The 20998-nt window shown below is 38.1% G+C and overlaps 1 protein-coding gene across 3 annotated transcripts in view; it reads right to left on the reverse strand.

Annotated features, from left to right (window-relative positions):
• STK3 (serine/threonine kinase 3) overlaps positions 1 to 20998 on the reverse strand; it is a 118284-nt gene that overhangs the window by 78678 nt on the left and 18608 nt on the right. For all 3 annotated transcript variants that reach the window (XM_081322734.1, XM_081322736.1, XM_081322735.1), the window contains exons 5-6: positions 17733 to 17897; positions 16815 to 16982 (exon numbers count right to left, since the gene is read on the reverse strand). In XM_081322734.1, the coding sequence (XP_081178860.1) occupies positions 16815 to 16982; positions 17733 to 17897 (333 nt within the window). The remainder of the gene's footprint in view (positions 1 to 16814; positions 16983 to 17732; positions 17898 to 20998) is intronic.

The following is a 20998-nucleotide window of genomic DNA, read 5'->3' on the forward strand; positions in this document are numbered from 1 at the left end:
ACAAAGAAAATCTTCCAAAAATTATCTAAAGTCAGAAGAGGATTTTATTTTCAGATTGGTTGGCTAAAGGATGCCATGAATAAAAATTAACTGATTCAAAGGGGATTAAGCAAAAATGGAAGGAGTATACTGAAAATTGTAAACTGATATCAACATCCTTACCTTAGAGCAGGGCTTTTCAACTTTTTCACTCATTGTACCACTTTTAGGATATGGCAACATCTGAGTACCACCAGTTGCCTAGCAAGGTGTCAAAAACTTGATGACCAAAAAAAAAAGAGGAAAAAAGTGATGAAGTACAGGTAATCCTTGACTTACAACAGTTTGCTTAGTGACTGTTCGAAGTTACAATGGCACTGAAAAAAGTGCCACAGCCGAGCAAGACACCTGCCTGCCTGCCTGGCGGCACTCTTCCTCCTGTCCGAGGTTTTCATTGTTGTGAGCATTTCTGTTGAGGATTGGCAGTGGGGGTGGGGTGGGAGGTGTTTGGTTTTTATTTCCCCCCCCCCGTCTGCTGGGTGGTTGCAGCAGGTTTTGGTCACTTCACATAACCCTGGGACACTGTGACCATCATAAATATGAATCAGTTGCCAAGCATCTGAATGTAACTCAAGACCCTGGAGATGCTGCAACATTCCAGCTGATCAGCGCTTCTTCTGGGCTCAGCAGAAGCACCAGGATCAGTGCCGAGCTCCAGCTGGAGCCTGGTGCTGATCCTGGTGTTTCCACTGAGCCCTGACAGCCCTGCAGCTCCAGCCACCTCTTGCTCAGGCTTGTGCGGTGCTACCACCGGTTCAGCTCATTCCCCTCCCTCGCTACCACTTTTCTAGGAAGGTCGTGTACCACCTGCTAGGTGCCAATGTACCACAGGTGGTACCCGTACCAGTAGTTGAAAAGCCCTGCCTTAGAATATATTTCTTATTTACAAAATTCTCTAGAACTAAAAGGTGAAGTTAGATCAGAACTCTAATCATTAGAAGATTTCAGGAATTGATGGAATATCTACAGAAATATGACAGTAATTGAAGAAGGATCAGTAAGGTTCTAAGGTTTTTTTGCTGTCATTTTTCTATGACAGCAAATCTGAACAATGACACAGTCACCAATAGATTGGGAGACTTTGGTCTACATACCAAAACCAATGAAGGAAGACTTATCAGAGTGGGCAAAACAGTTTAGGACATTTTAATGACTTATCTTGAAAGAGAAATGTCAGATATTCAACCTGGGTTTTAAAAAGGCTACAGCAGTGTCACAGTAGTGCTGATGCACAAGGATAATCGAGAGTACAAAAAAATCCTAAACAAACCCTGAATATGTGTTTTATTATGAAAAGGTTATTGATTATTTCAACTATATCAAGCTGTTGAATGTCATTAGGAAAATGGAAATTCCAGAATATCTCATGGTCCCCGTGAGTGACCTATATGCAGGACAAGAAGCCACAGTCCAGACAGAATAGACTGGCTCCAGGTTGGCAAATACAGATAGACTTCAACTTACAATAGTAACAGCACTGAAAAAAGTGACCTGTTTTTCATGACCACTGCAGCACTACCAAGGTCAAATGATCAAAATTCAGATGCTTGGCAACTGATTCATATTTATGATGGTTGCAGTGTCCCAGGGTCATGTGATCACCTTTTATGACCTTCTGATAAGCAAAGTCAACGGGGAAGCCAGATTCATTTAACAATCATCTTACTAACTTAACGACAGCAGCGACTCACTTAATAACTGTGGCAAGCATAAAATGGGACAAAATTCACTTACAACTTCTCGCTTAGCAACAGAAAGTTTGGGCTCAATAGTGGTCTTATGTTGAGGACCACTTGTAACAATTGTATATTATCTCCTTATTTAACATGTATGCTGAATATATATTGCAGGAAAGTGGATTGGAAAAACATGATCACAACTATCAGATGGGAGGAAGAAACATCAATATCCTTCATTGTGTTAATGAAGCTGCTCAGATAGCTGAACATACAAATAACCTGAAAACTCCAGTAAAAAAACTCCTCCAGTCAAGGAGGACAGTAACAAAATGGGACTAAGATTAAGCAAAGAATACTAAACTAATGACAGCCTCAGAACAGACAGTGAAGATACTGAAATTGTGAGTACATTTTGCTTTTAAGATCTCCTATCAACAGTGAAGAAATACACTGCAAACCAGAAGTTTGTTAGAGTAACAATGAAGGCTTTGTAAAATATATTCAGATGCCAGGATGGGATATATTCACAAGTATCAGTATAGTGGAAGCAGTGATTTTCTCTGTGACATTTACAGAAGCAAAGACTGAACTTTGAAGAGACTAGGTAGAAAAAGTATTGATATTTTTGAATTTAGATGTTGGAGAAAACTTCTGGGGATACTATGGATAGTTAAAAAAACAAACAAATGAATTAAAGCACAAATCCAAAGTTCTCATTTGACATATAAATGACTCATAAATATTTTGGACACACTGTAAAAACACCCAGCTCTTTTGAGCAATCTATAATGCTGGTAAAGTTGAAAGGAAAGCGTGTCAGAGGACAAACAGAAGCATGGTGGATGGACTCAATTACAATGGAAACTATTTGAAGATTTGAAGTTTCAGGCTGAGAACAGATAATCCTGGAGAAGGTATCTATGTGGTCACTAAGATCTGATATCAATGTGATGGCACCTAATCAACATAGAAACAGATATTGTACATTAAAGTTGTGCTAAGAATCTAGAAATATTACTAAATCTATTCTTCATAGAAAAAAACAGCTTTTTAGGAGAAGATACTAAATGAGAGGAAAAACTGTCCTGTAATAAATATAATTCTGTCCTACTTAAAAAAAAGTAAAGCACAGACATATATGAACATAAGTTCTGTATCATTTATGTCATTCCAGGATCTGTTGTCATTTTGTGATTTGGTTCTTGTAGATCAGAGTTCTCCAACCTTTCTGGGCTTGCGACCCAGAGGGGAAAGCAGCTTCCAAATTACTGCATGTGCGCGTGCACGCACGCAAACAGGGCCACGGCCCAGAGGTGCAGTGCTAGTGGCCACGTTTGTGCATGCAGCATGCTCTGGCACCATGCGCATGTGTGAAAGGCTGCGCACCCCCACGGCGACACCTGTTCACGTATGCACAAATGGGCCACGTATACAGCCTTGCACTAGCAGCCCGTTCACACGTGCACACACCCCCTGCGCTAGCGGCCTGTTCACGCATGCGCAAATGGGCTGTGCACACACACACACACACCGCACTAGCATTTTCATTCGTGCCCCCGCGCATGCGCAAACAGGGCCGTGGGCGCTAGTACAAGTGGCGGGAATGCACGCCCACGCATGCGCATCCTGGCCAGCCTGCAGCCTAGTACCACGCCGCGGCCCATATATTGGGGATCACTGTTGTAGATGGTGTCCTATGTTTTTCAGCCTAATGTTTTTAATGTTCTTTAATTCGACACTCAGTGTCTTATGTTCAACAGTTGCCCAATGCAACTGTTCCCACCCTGGCAATTTATTTTGCAAAGTGCCTTTTTGAAAGTTTATACTTATTAAACTTTGTTTTATCTTGTTGTTATTTTACCTTGTTCACCATTTCTTGTTTTACCTTGTTCACCATTTTAAAACTGTTTTCTGTCCAGTATTTCTTCAGAAATAACAACTCTGTTTTTGCAAATTTGAAACAGAGCTGCGCATGCAGTATCAATAAAAATTACAGATTCTTGAATAAATAATCTTCAAAAAAGAAAGATTAACCATGGAGCATTACAAATGACTAGATTATTTGTTTAAATATATAATAAATATATTCAATGTTTTTTTCAGAAGGTTATTCCCAAAACTAACCTTCTGGCCACTCCATAAGAACACATAATCCCAAACCTCTTGCAGACTGCTCCTGAGATAGTCAAGCACCACCTGTTCCAGTACTGCTCTTGGAGAGAAGCCACTGTCATGCATACCAATGTGGTATCAATAATTGTATCTGCAATTTGCGGTGGTCTAAAAGTTCACACAGTGCTAGATTCCTACTCATATTGGCATGAGCCCAGAGCATTTGACAGTATTTGGCATCCAAACAAAATACTGGGCCAGACCTGAGCATTAAGCATACCATAGAAAACATACAGTGTTAAGTGTAGTTTGGGATACACATTCTCATATTTATGTTATCACATATTTAAAAAGTTCTACAAAAACACGTTCTAATTTGCAGTATCCTTTGTGGTTTTGGAAAAGGAGATTCTTAAGCTTCATGGAGACAAAGTATATGCAATAATTTAGGACTTAATTTTAAATGTATGGAACTTCAGTTCCTTATTAACATTGCTGAAGTTTCCTCTCAGAAATTCAGGTAAGTTTTCAGGTAAGTTTTCAAATGAAGTTAAAATAGACAGGCTTCAAGACTTCTATTATAGGAAATATGCTGAGCATAGCATTTCTTCTATTCCAGCAAAAGTTTACTATAATGAAGGACTTTCATCAGAACAACATTCTAACAGGATGCCTATAGACATGCAAAGCATTTGGTAGAATATTGCTCATTCATTGGCTTTTTGTGGGGGAGGGGACCACAAATTTCAATTGTCAAAGCTTCACAAAATCAGTGGGAGAAAATACATTGTATTCTTATACTGCCAGCATTATATTCTCAGGTAGTTTAATTTAATTTAATTTAATTTAATAATATTTCTATACCGCCCTTCTCCCTGAGGACTCAGGGCGGTTCACAGGGCAAGAATAAAATACAGAGTTACAAATATTAAAAGGAAATTAAATAATTGCCCGATTTTAAAACAATTAATATATTACAATTATAAAACCCCAAAGATAATATTAAGAATACAAGAATAAAAAAAAACCCCACCAATCCCCCATCAGGCTAGGCCGGCTTGTACAAAAATGTTATCCATGATTTCTGAATGGCCATGTAACAGAGACCGTCTTTACCTTATCATTTCATACAGGATAAAAAACCTCAAGTTTGATGAGGGCTACATAAATTCCATATGCCTAATACCAGTGATGGGATTCAAATATGTGAACAACCAATTCTCTGTGTGGATGCCACTTCCAGAAGTCCATTCTGGGCCTGGGCAACAAAAAATTAGCTACCGAAGTGGTGTTAACTGGCTGAATCCCACCACTGCTTAATACTCTTCTCTTGTTTGTCAATTGGGAACTCAGCCAGGAATCTGCTTTAGCAGAGGAAATAAGTCATGGAGCTACTGCCATAATATGTAGCCTTATTCACAGGTTGTGCATTCAACTCTTATAATATTATACATTATATTTGTATTAAAGAAGAAGGAAGTAAACAAATCTGCAGAAGTTGCATGACTAAGAATTTTTAATAATATTTTTCTCCTACATCTTCTTTGCAGCAGATAAATAGCATAAAATAGCCAGAATGAATGCAAAAAATAATCTTACATGTTTTAAGTTCCCTACAATATATGTCACAGTTCATATCATGAGAGGATTTCATATTTCCTGCCCAAGAAATTCCACATATCTAGAGAAATGCTTATCTTTTCATTCTAAATAGTAAAGTGCCATTAACATTGCAAACAGCTTATGTTCTCATTCCCACATGTTCTAAAGTGCTTCTAATGAATCTAAAACACTGCGTAGTCCTAGAGATGTTTTATACATATTTGTCTTACAGCATACATTTTCCATCATAATACATGATTCTATTCTTGTTAGCTATTTTGTAATATAAACTCACTTTCTAAGAATAAGTGGATGATTTTAAATCAGTCAAATGCAATCATGAAATTGTCCTTTCTATCTACAGCTCTTTCCTGAATTTCTAACTATGTGGATTGTGTCTAGGGAGCAGATAATGGATTAAGAAAGAATTGTGATACTGAGTAAATAAGGGCTCTTGAAAGTTTCTAAATAATTACTTTCCGTCTGTCAAAGCCAGCTTGCCCATTCCCAATGCTTCAGTTAAGATGGCAGATAATCAGCAAGTTTTCTCAACATAAGTGTAAAGAGGTCTCATTTCAATATAGCCTTACATAAATGTCTATACGGAAAAAATGTTATCCATGATTTCTGAATGGCCATGTAACAGAGACCGTCTTTACCTTATCATTTCATACAGGATAAAAACCTCAAGTCAGAGCTGGCTGAAAGTTTATGACCTGAAGTAAAGGACAAGATAAGCACCCTCTTCCCATATGATATACTGAAATAATTAGATTGGGAATTTAAATTCAATACTGAAAATATTGGCATGTAATATCTCAAAATGCTCATCTGAAAGTGCTAGATAAGTGGGATAAACTGGAGGAGAAAAATGGTCCACAGCCAAAAGAAGCAAGTGTTTTACACATGATGGAATTAGAGCAGATCCGTTCCAGACTGAGCAAGGGAGTAGCAAACTTGGCTGATTGAGGAAAATAACAAATTATGTTAGTAGAGAACTATTCCTCCCAAAGGAGAACAGAGGGAAGGAAAAATAATATATGCTACACAAGAGATCAGTTGACCCACGACTGCTATTTTGAAGGGACAAGCCTGGTTTTTTTTTAACTGCAGAAGAATAACTATTACTTTTAAAAGAAATTAATTCCCTTTGGCCACCAGGCTCCAAAATAATTATTCCATTTGTACAGAAGGAAAGAATCCATGTGGCTTTCAAGACACTTTTGCATTTTCCAATATATTTGTATATAATTGCAAAAAAATATTCTTCAAACCTTTCTAGTTTTAGGAATGGCAGTAAAATTTACCAAGTTCTACAGTCCTCCTTTGCCTTTCCTTTTCTAATCTACCATGAAAAAAGAAAAGAAGAGAAAAGAAAGGAGTATGATGCTTAAAAGTCCATACATACAGTATCTTTATGCATTTTAATGAATGTTCATAATCAGTGTAAACTTACTGACACTGTCAAAAAGACACAAGGGTAAAAGTCTGGAGGTAACATTTATATTGGCTCTCTTACTTTCCCATGGGAATCTCAATAATAAAAAATAACTCACATCTGGAAACAACCTTGGATTTTAAGCAATGTTAAAAATGGACCATGCAAGCTAAAAATATATACTTTTTTAGGTCTATTTCTCAAGAAGGGAGCTACTCTTCATTTAAAATACACATTCTTAATTATTGCTTTGTAAAACATAAATCATAGTTTAACTCTGTTTTCATTCAGAGCACTGAACATAATGACAAATTTAAAAGTAATCCAGAATTTTTGTTTTAAAATTGCAAATTATGCACCATGAAGTTTTGCTCTACAGCTATGTCACAAACTATAACAGATGTGTTTTACCTCTGTTTAAATATTTAGTCAGCAAACTAAAGGGCTAAAAAGAGAAGACCAGAGTGATTTAATTCTTAAATCAGGGTGGTCTATTGGTAACTTTTGGTACCATTGGTGTTGCTGTGGGAACAAAAATGAAACCAGGTGCCATCAAATTCAAGTTAAAGATTTTGTGCTTTTTTAAACAATCTTAAACTAAGTTTCCATAAACTCTTTAACTGATACTACTACAAAAATTGACTATTTTCTAACAAGAAAGGAATTATAAGTTATCCATAGACCATCAAATTCTACCTGCAACAAATTTAAATTGATTGGCACTATTCTTTATAAATAAGACTGTTATAAATATACATCATATTCACCAAAATATATATTGGTATTATGTTCTCTTGACTAAGCTAAGTAAAGGCATTGCAGAAAGGTTTTACCAGATTTAAGTTTAACCTTACATTTTTAACTATCTTCTAGTCTAAATAATGTTTTGATTTCTGCAGTCAATCACTACATTGGACTTATAAAAAGAAGAGCAAGGTTGTACAGATTAGGTGAGATCTGGTTTAAAAACAGTAACTGTGAGAGGTACCTTGGAGTCCTAGTGGACGATCACTTGACTATGAGCCAGCAGTATGCAGCATCAGCCAAAAAAGCTAATACAATCCTGGGTTGCATAAACAGAGGTATAGAATCAAGATCACACAAAGTATTAGTACCACTTTATAAAAACCCTAGTAAGACTACACCTGGAATAGTGCAGCCAATTTTGGTCACCATATCACAAAAAAGATGTGGAGAGTTTGGAAAAAATTCAGAAGAGCAACTAAGATGATCAAAGGCCTGGAGATTAAAACATACAAAGAATGGCTTGCAGGACTTGGGTTTGGCTAGTCTAAAGAAAAGAAGAAATAGGGGAGACATGATAGCAGTGTTCCAGTATTTGAGGGGCTGCCGCAAAAAAGACATGGTCAAGTTATTCTCCAAAGCACCAGAGGGCAGGGCAAGAAACAATGGATGGAAACCAAAGAAAGAAGCAACCTGGAATTAAGGAGAAACTTCCTGAGAGTGAGGATAATTAACCAGTGGAAGAGCTTCCCTCCAGAAATCGTGGGCACTCCATCACTGGAGATTTTTAAGAGGCTAGACCACAGGTCTGCAACCCACGGCTCCGGAGCCGCATGCGGCTCTTTCAGCCGTCTCCTGCGGCTCCCAGTCCTCTGCCATGTGCAGTCCCCCCCCAAAAAAAAGTGGGACTAAAAAAGTTCAACCAATCAATTCAAATATGCAGGGTAGGTGCATATCTCACCTTGGCTCCACTCTTCAGTCAAACCCTGTTCTGCGCATGTGCGCATGTACGCGCATGCGCACACATTTTTTACGGCTCCCAGTTTTTCCTTTTGTGAGGGAACCAGTTCCGAGTGGCTCTTTCACTGTTTCAGGTTGCTGACCCCTGGGCTAGACAGTCACTTGTCTGAGATGGTATAGGTTCTCCTGCTTGAGCAGGGGGCTTTACTAGACGACCTCCAAGGTCCCTTCCATGTCTATTCTATTCAACCTAACCTTTACCATAATTTAAAGAATACCATTACACAATACTATGGTCCAACCAATGGAGGTAATATGATTTATGTCTGAACTGAATTTATAACACAAGAGAGAAAGGCTCTATTTGTCAAAAGAAAAGGCAAGTAAAAGGTACTTCAGCTCCAAGGAACAAATAAAATACAATACACTTTCATTTTGAACCCCAGCGTAAGCAGGTTTTCTGCAACACCAGCAGCAAGTATGAGTTTAGAATCTACAATTCCAGTAGCCCAAACCATTCCTTAGAAATGACTATATGAAACTGTGATACACCAGTATAGATATAATAGTTAGGATTCGATATATGGTCACCTGAACTGCAAGGTGGGCAGGAAAATAAATTTGATAAATAAAAAATATAATTAGCAGGGGCTTCAGAATGATAAAATTATGGATTACAGCAGTTCATTGAGACCTTTAAGATAATCTTATCCAATCCATGACTACCACATCCCCAATGGATGTCCTTCCAACTTCTGTTAAAATACCTCCTGTCTGATCCACTCCTGTTGAAATGCTGTTATCATTAATTTCCCATGTACCTAATCAAAACACATTTCCTATTAAAAGTTAATTGTTTATTGTCCTATCTTCTGGAACAATTCTAAACAACTGGTCTTGTCTGCAAATTGGATATTCATATTTTCTAATCTCACCTAATTCATTCATAAATAAGATGACAGGACACATCCTAGAAGACCTGAAGAATTTGACTCAACATTTATCTCCCACTTAATATCCAGCTATTGATTTTTGTTGAATACTATTATTCAACCATATAATGATAGCACAGTCCAACTCACTGTTTGTCATCATTTCTATTAGGATATAAGGGAAAACTTTGTTGGATGCTTTATACGTACAAATTGTTTACTACCTCCCTGTGGTCAGCTCAATTTTGAACTTTTGCAGTTCACATTGCAAAATAATTTTTACTTGCACTTTGGCCCATCTAGAGATTTTAGTCTGTTACATCCTAAATATGCATGTTGCAGAGTAACCTTAAACAATTTGATGTAGTTCATAATTGTATTTCAAACTTTTCTCTTAGAAAAAGCAAGCTGGCTTATTACCACACAATAATAATTCACATTAAGCAAGATTTATTGAGTAATTTAACCACAAAGATTGTTGCATCAAATATATCTTCAACAAAGCTTAAAAATGTTAGGTTTCAATCCAAAGTATACAACAATACAAAAGGAGACTTCTATTGACATCAGAGAATGAATAAGCTCTTAACTATTGCTAGGATGTCTTTGAAATTAATAGCCCCAGCTTAAACATTTTCCTATTAAACATCCTGTAAATAAATGAATAGAACCATGGAACTGTTCTTTTTTCAGATTAGCACTTGTAAGTATTTCAAATATGTAACAAAAATATACAGCATTACATGAAACTTACCATCATTATACTTCCTAAAATCCTTCCAGTGATTTTAGTTAAGGTTTCAAGTTAACTCGCTGGCGTGTAATTATGAAATTATTGTTCTGATCCTCTGCTTACTTTGAAAGTGATTAATCAAAGTCAGAGAAAGCCAACCATCAAGTCAAGTATGTTTCAAATTTCCTATTCAAGGATAAAACTAAAAAGATGAGCTAATTTTGTTTTAATTAAATCCTCATTTAGAAGTTTGAAATAAATGTTTTCTATTTAGATTTCAATTAGACTTGAGTTGTAGTCCAGATTTCATATATTCTTTCCTTCTGCTACTCTATTACACATTCCCAATTATGTTTTCCTAGTTATACACACAACTACATAAAAGATTTCAAATATTTTTCCTAGATTTAGTAACAATACATATTTTAAGGCCCACAATAAGACTGTTTTCAAAGATTGCAGCAACTGGGTAAAGCCTCATCCAAAGGAATTGGTTTGTAAACTCAGTGAAAAATTCCTGCCTAGTCAATTATATTTCTTTTCAGACTGGCATGCATTTTCCTATTTAGAACAGGAAAGAGGAAGAAAGACAAAGCCCCAGCCAATCTGGAAAGTGATTGTGTTCTGGGCAAAATCAGTTTCAAAGACCAACAACTTTAGCAAAGAAACAAGTATTTTTTTTTCCTTTCTCACCACTCAAGTTTCTCTATAACATCATATGAAAAGACAGGATTGTCTTTATTCTTTCATTAGAACAAAGTATGGTATTTGCCAAACTCAGTGTTTCTCCAGTGTATTTGACTAGAGTCAGGTTCCCATGCTCCAAAGACATCTGTGAAGGATGCTTCTTTTTTAAAAAAAAAATTCTTCCTGTCTAAATCTAGGAAAGGACTCTAGGTGAAAGTACACTATAAATGTTAAATGCAGTTTGTACAGATCTGTGCAAAAAGACATGTTATAATATTTTCATTTTGGATGCAAGCACTAAAGGGATGCATAGTGAAGCAAGGCATGAAGTTAAATTGTAGTCCCAAATAAATCGTTTTAAAATTCTACTGTGCTTTTTAAATTTTTCTAAGATTACTACTCAGCTCTAATCAGAATATACTTGACATATTTTTTAAAATAATAAATGTATCCTCAAAGTTAAACCTTCCCATATTGCATTCTTTGATATAGACCTCACAAGGTGATCAATAAAAATTTCAATTTATACTGTTGATCATGCTCCCCTATGTTTTGAATTGATTGAAAAGTGGAATATAGGTCTCTTTTTCAATAAACATTAACTCCAAGCAATTAACCTCTCTAAAAGAATCAGGGATGGATCAATGGAGGAGTTATAATGTGAGTAAAGAGTTTGCAGTGGCAGCTTTTATAGGAAACTACAATTTCAGGTGCAATTGTCTCTGCAAAACAGAGGTAAGAATATACTTTCTTATGTTTCAATTACAATCATGTTATATATTACTCAACATTATCCTGGGAATTTGGAAGAATATCCAGTTGCCAAATATTATTCCAGTCATTTTAAAAAGGGGAGTGGGTGGGGGAGAAAACTCCAGCCAAAAGTGTTCAAAGATAACATTGTTTTTCCTGCACTTTTTATTACAATACCAATTTCCAATGGAATACCCCGATCTAGGATAAACCTATAAGGCAATATAAACAACATCAAGAACGCTGGAGAAAGGCAGCTGCTTGTAAGATACACTGGAAAGAAACTGGTGATCACAAGCAGATTAGTCCATGGTGGCAGTGACACAAGCTAAGCAGGAGGTATGGATAATCTGGGTAAGTGCCATGGAAAAATAAATATCATGATTGGACTTCAGGCAAATGGAAACATTTCAAATTGGCTTCCTACAGTATTCTGTGGAACATATGATGTCCACATGTCCATTACCAACAACTTCAGCACAGAACACAATAAAGGCAAAATGCTGGATATATTTTCAAGATATTGCATTACAAGCCTCTCTCAAGACAAAACAGAATAAATTAGGGGAGGGGGCAAATTTGCAATGCTAGCTTGCTTATACAAAAGGCTGGCAATCTTTTCTTGGAGCACCACCAGGGTTGAAGCCTTTTTGGAAAGCTGATGTGGGTGTAATTTAAAGGATAAAGGAAGGAACATTAAAGTTATTCCAGAGTTAGGTTCCAACTGGGCTTCAGAGGCTTTCCCTCTATTTTTTGCTATCCTAAATACCTGCAGGTCGATACACATTCTATATTCCTTAATTCTTGATATAGAACATGTATGAATGTCTTACATCCAGACACAATGCATATATGAAATTCATTCATCAAAGTATGCTTTGCCATTTTGGGTTTTCCAGAATTATCCATATGGGAACTATACGTATGGAATGTGTTTGTGCGTATATGCACAGATACATACAAGCACATGAGCACACATACATATGCTTAAGAGCATTTTGAAGTGGAGTGTGTTTTTACTATCAAGTTTGTCTATTAACATGTCCTTTGAAACGTTAAATGCATGCAGGCATTAACCTTAATATCAGATGTCTTACAGTCAGAAAATGAAACGTCAAACAGGTGATTCCCTGCCCGAATTTATACCCCCATAATATTTCTCTTCGAACACCTTTCTCCCAATATAAATGCAACATGACTCCGGAAGAAGTGGACAGGATCATGGGGAGGCTGAGTTCTGCCACGTGTTTATTGGACCCGTGCCCCTCCTGGCTGGTTTATGCAGCTCGGGAAGGGACACGAGGCTGGCTCCAGGCAGTAATAACTGCTTCTTTGAGAGAGGGTAGCTTCCCTGCCGCCTTGAAGGAGGCGGTGGTGAGGCCCCTCCTCAAGAAGCCTGCCCTGGACCCGGCCATTTTGAACAACTATCGTCCGGTCTCCAACCTTCGCTTTTTAGTGAAGGTTGTTGAGAGTGTGGTGGCATAACAGCTTCCTCTGTTCCTGGAGGAAGCAGATTATCTGGACCCTTACGAATCGGGCTTTAGGCCCGGGTACAGCACGGAGACGGCACTGGTCGCACTGGTGAATGATCTCTGGTGGGCTCGGAACAGGGGTTGCTCCTCTGTCCTAGTCCTATTAGACCTCTCAGCGGCTTTTGATACCATCGACCATGGTATCCTACTGCGGCGCCTCAGGGGGTTGGGAGTGGGTGGCACTGTTTTACAGTGGTTCTCCTCCTACCTCCTGGGTGGTTCCCAGTCGGTGTTGGCAGGTGGACAGAGGTCGGCCTCGAGGCCTCTCGTTTGTGGAGTCCCTCAGGGGTCAGTCCTCTCACCCCTTCTGTTCAACATGTATATGAAGCCGCTGGATGAGATCATTCGTGGTTTTGGGGTGGGGTATCATCAGTACGCTGATGATACCCAGCTTTTTATTTCCACCTCAGATCAACCCGGTGATGCCCTCGCCGTGATGTCCCGTTGCCTGGAGGCGGTGAGGGTCTGAGGAACAGGCTTCGTCTAAATCCCGACAAGACCGAGTGGCTGTGCATACCAGCATCTTGGGTTGTCCACTCTATTCCATCTTTATCTATAGGGGGTGACGTGTTACCCCCCGTAGATAGGGCTCGCAACTTGGGTGTCCTCCTTGACTCACAGCTCAGTTTAGAAGATCATATAGGAGCTGTGACCAGGGGGGCTTTTGCCCAGGTTCGCCTGGTGCACCAGTTGCGGCCCTATTTGGACCGAGATGCCCTACGCACAGTCACTCATGCGCTCGTGACCTCTCGGTTAGACTACTGCAACGCTCTCTACATGGGGCTGCCCTTGAATACCACTCAGAGGCTCCAGCTGGTGCAGAATGCGGCCGCGCGAGTTGTGATGGGGGTCCCCCGATACTCCCATGTAACACCTCTGCTCTGCGAGCTGCATTGGCTTCCAGTTGTCTTCCGGGTGAGATTCAAGGTGCTGGTGATGACCTATAAAGTCCTAAATGGCATGGGCCCGGATTATTTACAGGAGTACCTTTTGCCGGCATTAACTTCCCATTGTCCTGTGCGCTCCCACAGAGAGGGCCTCCTCAGGGTGCCGTCGGTCAGGGAATGTCAACTGGTGGCCCCCAGGGGGAGAGCATTCTCTGTGGGCGCGCCTGCCCTCTGGAACCAGCTTCCTGTTGAGCTCCGGATGGCTCCCGACCTTCGCTCTTTTCGCTGCGACCTGAAGACTTGGATATTTGAACTTGCTGACCTGGACTGAGGGATTGGGGTTTTAGATTCTAAATTTTAAATTTTAAATTTTAGAACGTGTTTTATTGTTTAGGGCTACTTGGTTTAATTTATTTTAATTTTTGTATATTATGTGTTGTATATAGTGTTTTAATTGCCCTGTACACCGCCCCGAGTCCTTCGGGAGAGGGGCAGTATATAAATCCAAATAATAATAAATAAATAAACATTGATATGCAACACCGTTCGAGCAGAAAAATGCTTGGGGAAAAGAAAGTTCAAGTGGAAAGAATTTCAGCTTTCACTATTCATGCAAATGTTGTTCAAGACACAAATACCAAGTCCAGTCTTAGTTTAAATATGTTAAACTTATTTAAGCAGCTGTCATTACAGCTGCCTTTGTCTTGGAACTTTGTTTTAATTTAGAACATGGCACCATAATCTCCAATAAACTAGCAGAGTGCAGTGGTTAAGGTTTTGGAGTAGCATGTAGAGGACCCAAGTTTGTGAGCTACCCTCAGCCACAGTAGTTCACAAGCTGAGTTTGGGTCAATCACTGCTTTACATACTAATAACATTTGTATAACTCTCACCACAGAGAAAAAAATAAAACGGATAGATCATTATGCATACCTACTTTAGGCTATGGAAGGAAAAGTAGAATATAAATGTAAATTAATCTTTAAAATCTATTATGAATTAAAAATTTGCAGAAATACGAAGCAGCTTTACAGCACTTTGTCACCACCTTTCCAGCCACAAGAATGTGTTCTCTTTATATAAAAAATGGATGCATATTCCCATAACCATAGCCTAAAGTTCTTTTAATAGTGTCTTTCAATCCAAAATCCTTTCCTTACCTTTGCACAAATTTTAGCACAACTCCTTGAGTAGCTAGTGTGTGGTTAGAAAAAGGAAGCTATGCTTGTTTGCATGGAATCTGCTATTTCCGCCCCTGCCAAAACACTTGTTTAAAAAGTCATGTAATATCTCTATTAGACTGTAAATGCAATTGACAAGGAAATGGCCTACTGACAAAGCATTACCTTTGTGGCAGCGCCAACCAGCCTACAGCAAAATAGCATACAGAATAACTTCAACATGCATTCCCAAGTAACAAAACAGTGTTTTACATAAATACCACAGAATCTAAGCAAGATCCAGAAAAAGCAATGAAAGTTTGCCCAAGCTTTCATGCTTGCCTGTATCAATTGAATGTCTTAACTAAAACAAAATAGAAAAGCATCTACATATGTCCAGGAATCTTATGAAGTTGGATCATATAACACTGGGAAAACTATCACAACTGAAATCTGTGTATTTCTTCTTAACCACTGTAACAACTCACTAATAAAAATTAAGAAGAACTATGGGGTATCAAATATACAAAAGAATATTAACTGCATACAAGCCCTTAAAGACCAGAACACAAATTATTAACAAGAACATGTGTTGTGTGTAAAACAATTGTTTTTTTAAAAAAATGGTTTTGCCATTTGATTACAAGGATTAAAAAGTTTCAATCTGTCAGTTTGAAAAATTGACCCTTTAGCTAAAAGTAGCTATTTCATACTAAAAGAAATATTTTAATAATATAATTCTTTTCATCATTTAGTGCCTCTTATAAGCAACTATGTTAAAATTGTTCCAGATATTCTCAAGAAAATATGTTATTTCATTTATATGCCACCTTTCTCACAAATAAGGCAACTACACAATTTACAAACAATAAAAAGATAAATGTAGAAGCAATAGCAATTACAATTATTACACTATATAAAAAGTTTTTATTAAATAAAAAGTGTTGTTTAACCATTACAGACAATATCCAGCGTTGTGAATGTCTATTTCTAATATGTCTTATTATGAATTGTTGGTTCATACTTGTCCACTAGTTGGGTTCCGACATTGTACTAAGCAATAAACTATGATTTAAAAACCACAGCTGCTGGATTCATACAGTACAGTATGTTCCTACTATTGCAATCAAGCATTTTCCCTACTAAAAGGACACAAGAGCAGAAACTAAATGTTAGAAATAATATCTTTAACAGCCCAAGCATAGATTTGAAGCTTTTGTACAAGGTTAAAACAGTAGGTGTTTAAACCATACTCCCTCATGTGATGAGACTTATACAAATGATTTTGGAGGAAATAATGGCCCAATAAAAAAATCTGAAGTCTTGGGTTTAGAGTTAAAAAATATCTAAAGTTCTCCCCCCCCCTCTCTCTCTCTCACACACACACACACATTCTTTTATTTAAATATCATAAGCACAAAATAAAATACTTTTACACCCTGTCACTGTAACAGAAAAAACAGTCAGCTTAGCCAAATACTGCTTCTACTTTTTAATGAAAACAGTTTACAAAGTTTTTCTAATTATAGAAAAAACTCACAATTTCTGTTCCTTACCCTCATTGGATGAATATCAGCATACGGTGGCTTTCCTTCAGCCATTTCTATTGAAGTAATACCAAGGGACCATATGTCTGCCACACAGTTATAACCAATTTCTTGTATTACTTCTGGAGCCATCCAAAATGGAGTACCTATGACAGTATTGCGTTTTGCCATTGTATCCTGTAAAACATTTTTTTAACTTAACACAAAATGTACAGCATTTTTGGAGTGATGATAGCTCAACACACTACCTGCATGGAAAGACAATCACATCAGCCACTCTATAATTATGAAGCATCCCCAAACCACTGAACCTACACTTATCAACAACAACCATCAAAGGTTTTTCTTTAATAGTTTATCACTCAAATGTTGAACTCAATTTGTTCAATAGAGTCCTGCACTAAACTGTTTACATTACAATCATTAACAATAGCAATAGCACTTAGATTTATATACCGCACCATAATGCTCTACAGCACTCTCGGAGCAGTTGATAATGTCAAAATATTGCCCCCAACAATCTGGATCTATAAAGGAAATCACTGTTTGGACAAAGCATTGAAAAATGCCCCTAAATAATAATGCAGCAACTGTACCTAACCAAGAACTTTAGTCTTCAAAGCCCACATTACAGAAAAAGACTTAAGAGACAATGCACCTAAACCTTCTTTAGAGTTTTCCTGCTTAATGCTGCAATTCAAGAGTTCTCTGGACAAAGCTGCCTCTCCCAGTATATAACACATAGGAACTGTAAATAACCTCATAAAACCGCTATCAAACTGATTTTAATTAGAAAAATAGTCAAACACGACAACCTATTTAAAGACGTTATCTTTCAAAATCCTCTCATATCTTATTATTGAAAAATAGCAAAAACAATATTTGTTGAGTGTAAAATATAAAATATACTTTTATTTTTATACTTACAGTTAACTGTCCAGCCACTCCAAAATCAGCTAACTTGGCATGCCCTTCAGTATTCAAGAGAATGTTCCCAGCCTTTATATCTCTATGTATTTTTCTCATGAAGTGCAAATATTCAAGTCCTTTAAGGGTAGATTTAAGAATGGTTGCAATTTCATCTTCTGTAAGCTGTAAAAAAAAATACCAAAGTTTTTCTTTGGTACACTCACATTCCAAGTGATTGCACATTTATAGAAACACAGTGAATCAAACTACAACACAAAATTACTCATGTGGCATACAATTACTGTACAAAATCTTTTTAAATTGTAGAAAGCAAGACTTTATCAAGGACCCATTCATGCTATATGGATTGAGTCTACATAAAATTGTAAATCACTGAACAAGTTTAGGAAGGAGAAAGAGGTATTAACAACAAAGCAAACACTGCAGACAAAAACCTAAACAAATACAGTAAGAAATGCCTAAGAGACTGTAAGAATGTATGTCTAGATTTTGAATTGCATTCAATTTTCTGTATATTCTAAATGAAATTTAATAAATTTAGGATGAAAGCTCTTCAGATACTATAACTTTGGGATATAGAGCTACAGAACACCAACACATGACACATAAATTTCAGTATGATGGATTTGGTTGCAAGATCGCAATTAGACCCGTTTCATACATATGCAGCTATCCAATTATTTTTCTTAAGATTGCTCAAAATGTTGTGAAAAAATTTCATACCACATGTTTATTCTTTCTAAATGTTTATTCTATTTCTGCTTTAAATTTCATTTGGGCTTTACTATTTCTATATATTTGTAATTTTGTGGTGTATATGTGATTTTTTTTTTATTTTAGAATTGAATAGAGCTGGAAGGGATCTTGGAGGTCTTCTAGTCCAGCCCCCCACTCAAGCAGGTGAACCTATACCATCTCAGAAAAGTGACTGTCTAGCCTCTTCTTAAAAATCTCCAGTGATGGAGCGTCCACGATTTCTGGAGGCAAGCTGTTCCACTGGTTAATTGTCCTCACTGTTTTTGTGGTGAACTCAATTAAAATTATATAAATGGAATGAAATGAAATAATATTGTATAAATAAAATTTGCCAATACCACCCAAAATCCCTGGATGTTACTGCAATAGAAATAAATCATTTTCCACAAACGTTATTTCTAAATCAGCCATCTCTGATTTCAAGATTCATGTTTTAAGTGGTTTAAGTGTTTCATGTTTTGCTCCTTCAAGATACATGCCAGATTTGAAGAACAATTTGATCTGGCAATAAATTAAGTACTTCAAAAGTAAATTCAGGAAGGGAAAAATAATATTAAGATAATAAAAATAATACTAAGAGGTGACTTCAATAGAGCAACATATATAGATACCAGTCAGAACAAAAAATAGAATATTTTTTAAAAGCAGAGATATTTTTAACAAAGTGTCTCTTAAGGGACAACCAAAGTGTTTTTAATGTTAATTCAAGGATTATAGTCTCATTTCAGTTTTCTAAGCATCTATGATGCACAAAAATGGTCTCAGGATCATATCAGATCATGCAAGTGAAAATAAATGTAAGCAAAAATAAAGCAAACGGTACAAACTAAGACTACATATAACTTCATTAGCAAAGGAGGAAGTCATCAGGAAGGATTGCCAAAGCAGTAGAGGAATTTTTCAATAAAAACATCAGGGTAGAAGTGACAATTCTCTTCTACAGCATCAGCTTCAATTAAAAAGACCAATTAAAAAGATTTTTCTATTTACCTGAAAAGGCAAATAGAGTTAAAGAAAGAAACAATACAATTGGAACAGAAAAATTACTACAGCTAAAAAAGTTCAACATTACGAGCCAACGCTTTGAATAAGGAACCTTCATTAGTGAACTAAGATATTAAAATGAAACATGATTTATTTATTTATTTATTTATTCGGTTTATATACCGCCCTACTCCCAAAGGACTCAGGGCGGTTTACAAGGCAAAATTTAAAAACAATACAATATAAAATTAAAATTAAATTAAATTAAGTCTAGCCGCAAAAATTAAAATCACAATTTAAAAACATTAAACCCCTCAGTCCAGACCAGATAGCTCAAAGAGCCAGGTTTTTAGGTCCCGGTGAAATGAACGAAGGTCAGGGGCAGTCTGGAGTTCTGTTGGCAGTTGATTCCATAGGGCAGGCGCGCCCACAGAGAACGCCCTCCCCCTGAGGATCGCCCGTCGGCAATCCTTGACCGGTGGTATCCTGAGGAGGCCCTCCCTGTGGGAGCGCACAGGACGATGGGAAATTGACGCTGGCAGCAGGTGCTCCCTTAGATAATCCAGGCCCATGCCATTTAGGGCTTTATAGGTCATCACCAGCACCTTGAATGTCACCCGGAGGGCAACTGGAAGCCAATGCAGCTCACGGAGAAGAGGTGTTACATGGGAGTATCGGGAGACTCCCATCACAACTCGCGCGGCTGCATTCTGCACCAGCTGGAGCCTCCGAGTGGTCCTCAGGGGCAGCCCAATGTAGAGAGCATTGCAGTAGTCTAGCCGGGAGGTCACGAGCGCATGAGTGACTGTGCGTAGGGCATCTCGGTCCAGATAAGGCCGTAACTGGCGCACCAGGCGAACCTGGGCAAAAGCCCCCCTGGCCACGGCTCCTATATGATCTTCCAAACTGAGCCGTGAATCCAGGAGGACGCCCAGGTTGCAGGTCCTATCAACGGGGGGTAACACCTCACCCCCCATAGTTAACGATGGAAAAGATTGGTTAGTCTGAGATGCCGGTATGCACAGCCACTCAGTCTTGGCAGGATTGAGACGAAGCCTGTTTCTCCCCATCCAAACCCGGACCGCCTCCAGGCAATGGGACATCACGTCGAGGGCATCACTGGGTTGGTTCGGGGTGGAAAGAAAAAGCTGGGTATCATCAGCATACTGATGATACCCCACCCCAAAACCATGAATGAGCTCACCCAGCGGCTTCATATAGATGTTGAACAAGAGGGGAGAGAGGACCGACCCCTGAAGAACTCCACAAACAAGAGGCCTCGGGGCAGACCTCTGCCCTCCCATCAACACCGACTGCGAGCGGCCCAGGAGGTAGGAGAACCACCGTAAAACAGTGCCCCCCACTTCCAACCTGAGACGCCGCAGTAGGATACCATGGTCGATGGTATCAAAAGCCGCTGAGAGGTCTAATAGGACTAGGACAGAGGAACAACCCCTGTCCCGAGCCTGGCAGAGATCATTCACCAGCGCAACCAATGCCGTCTCCGTGCTGTACCTGGTCCT

The sequence above is a fragment of the Vipera berus genome (genome assembly GCF_964194415.1).
Source record: "Vipera berus genome assembly, chromosome: 3".
Classification (NCBI taxonomy): domain Eukaryota; kingdom Metazoa; phylum Chordata; class Lepidosauria; order Squamata; family Viperidae; genus Vipera; species Vipera berus.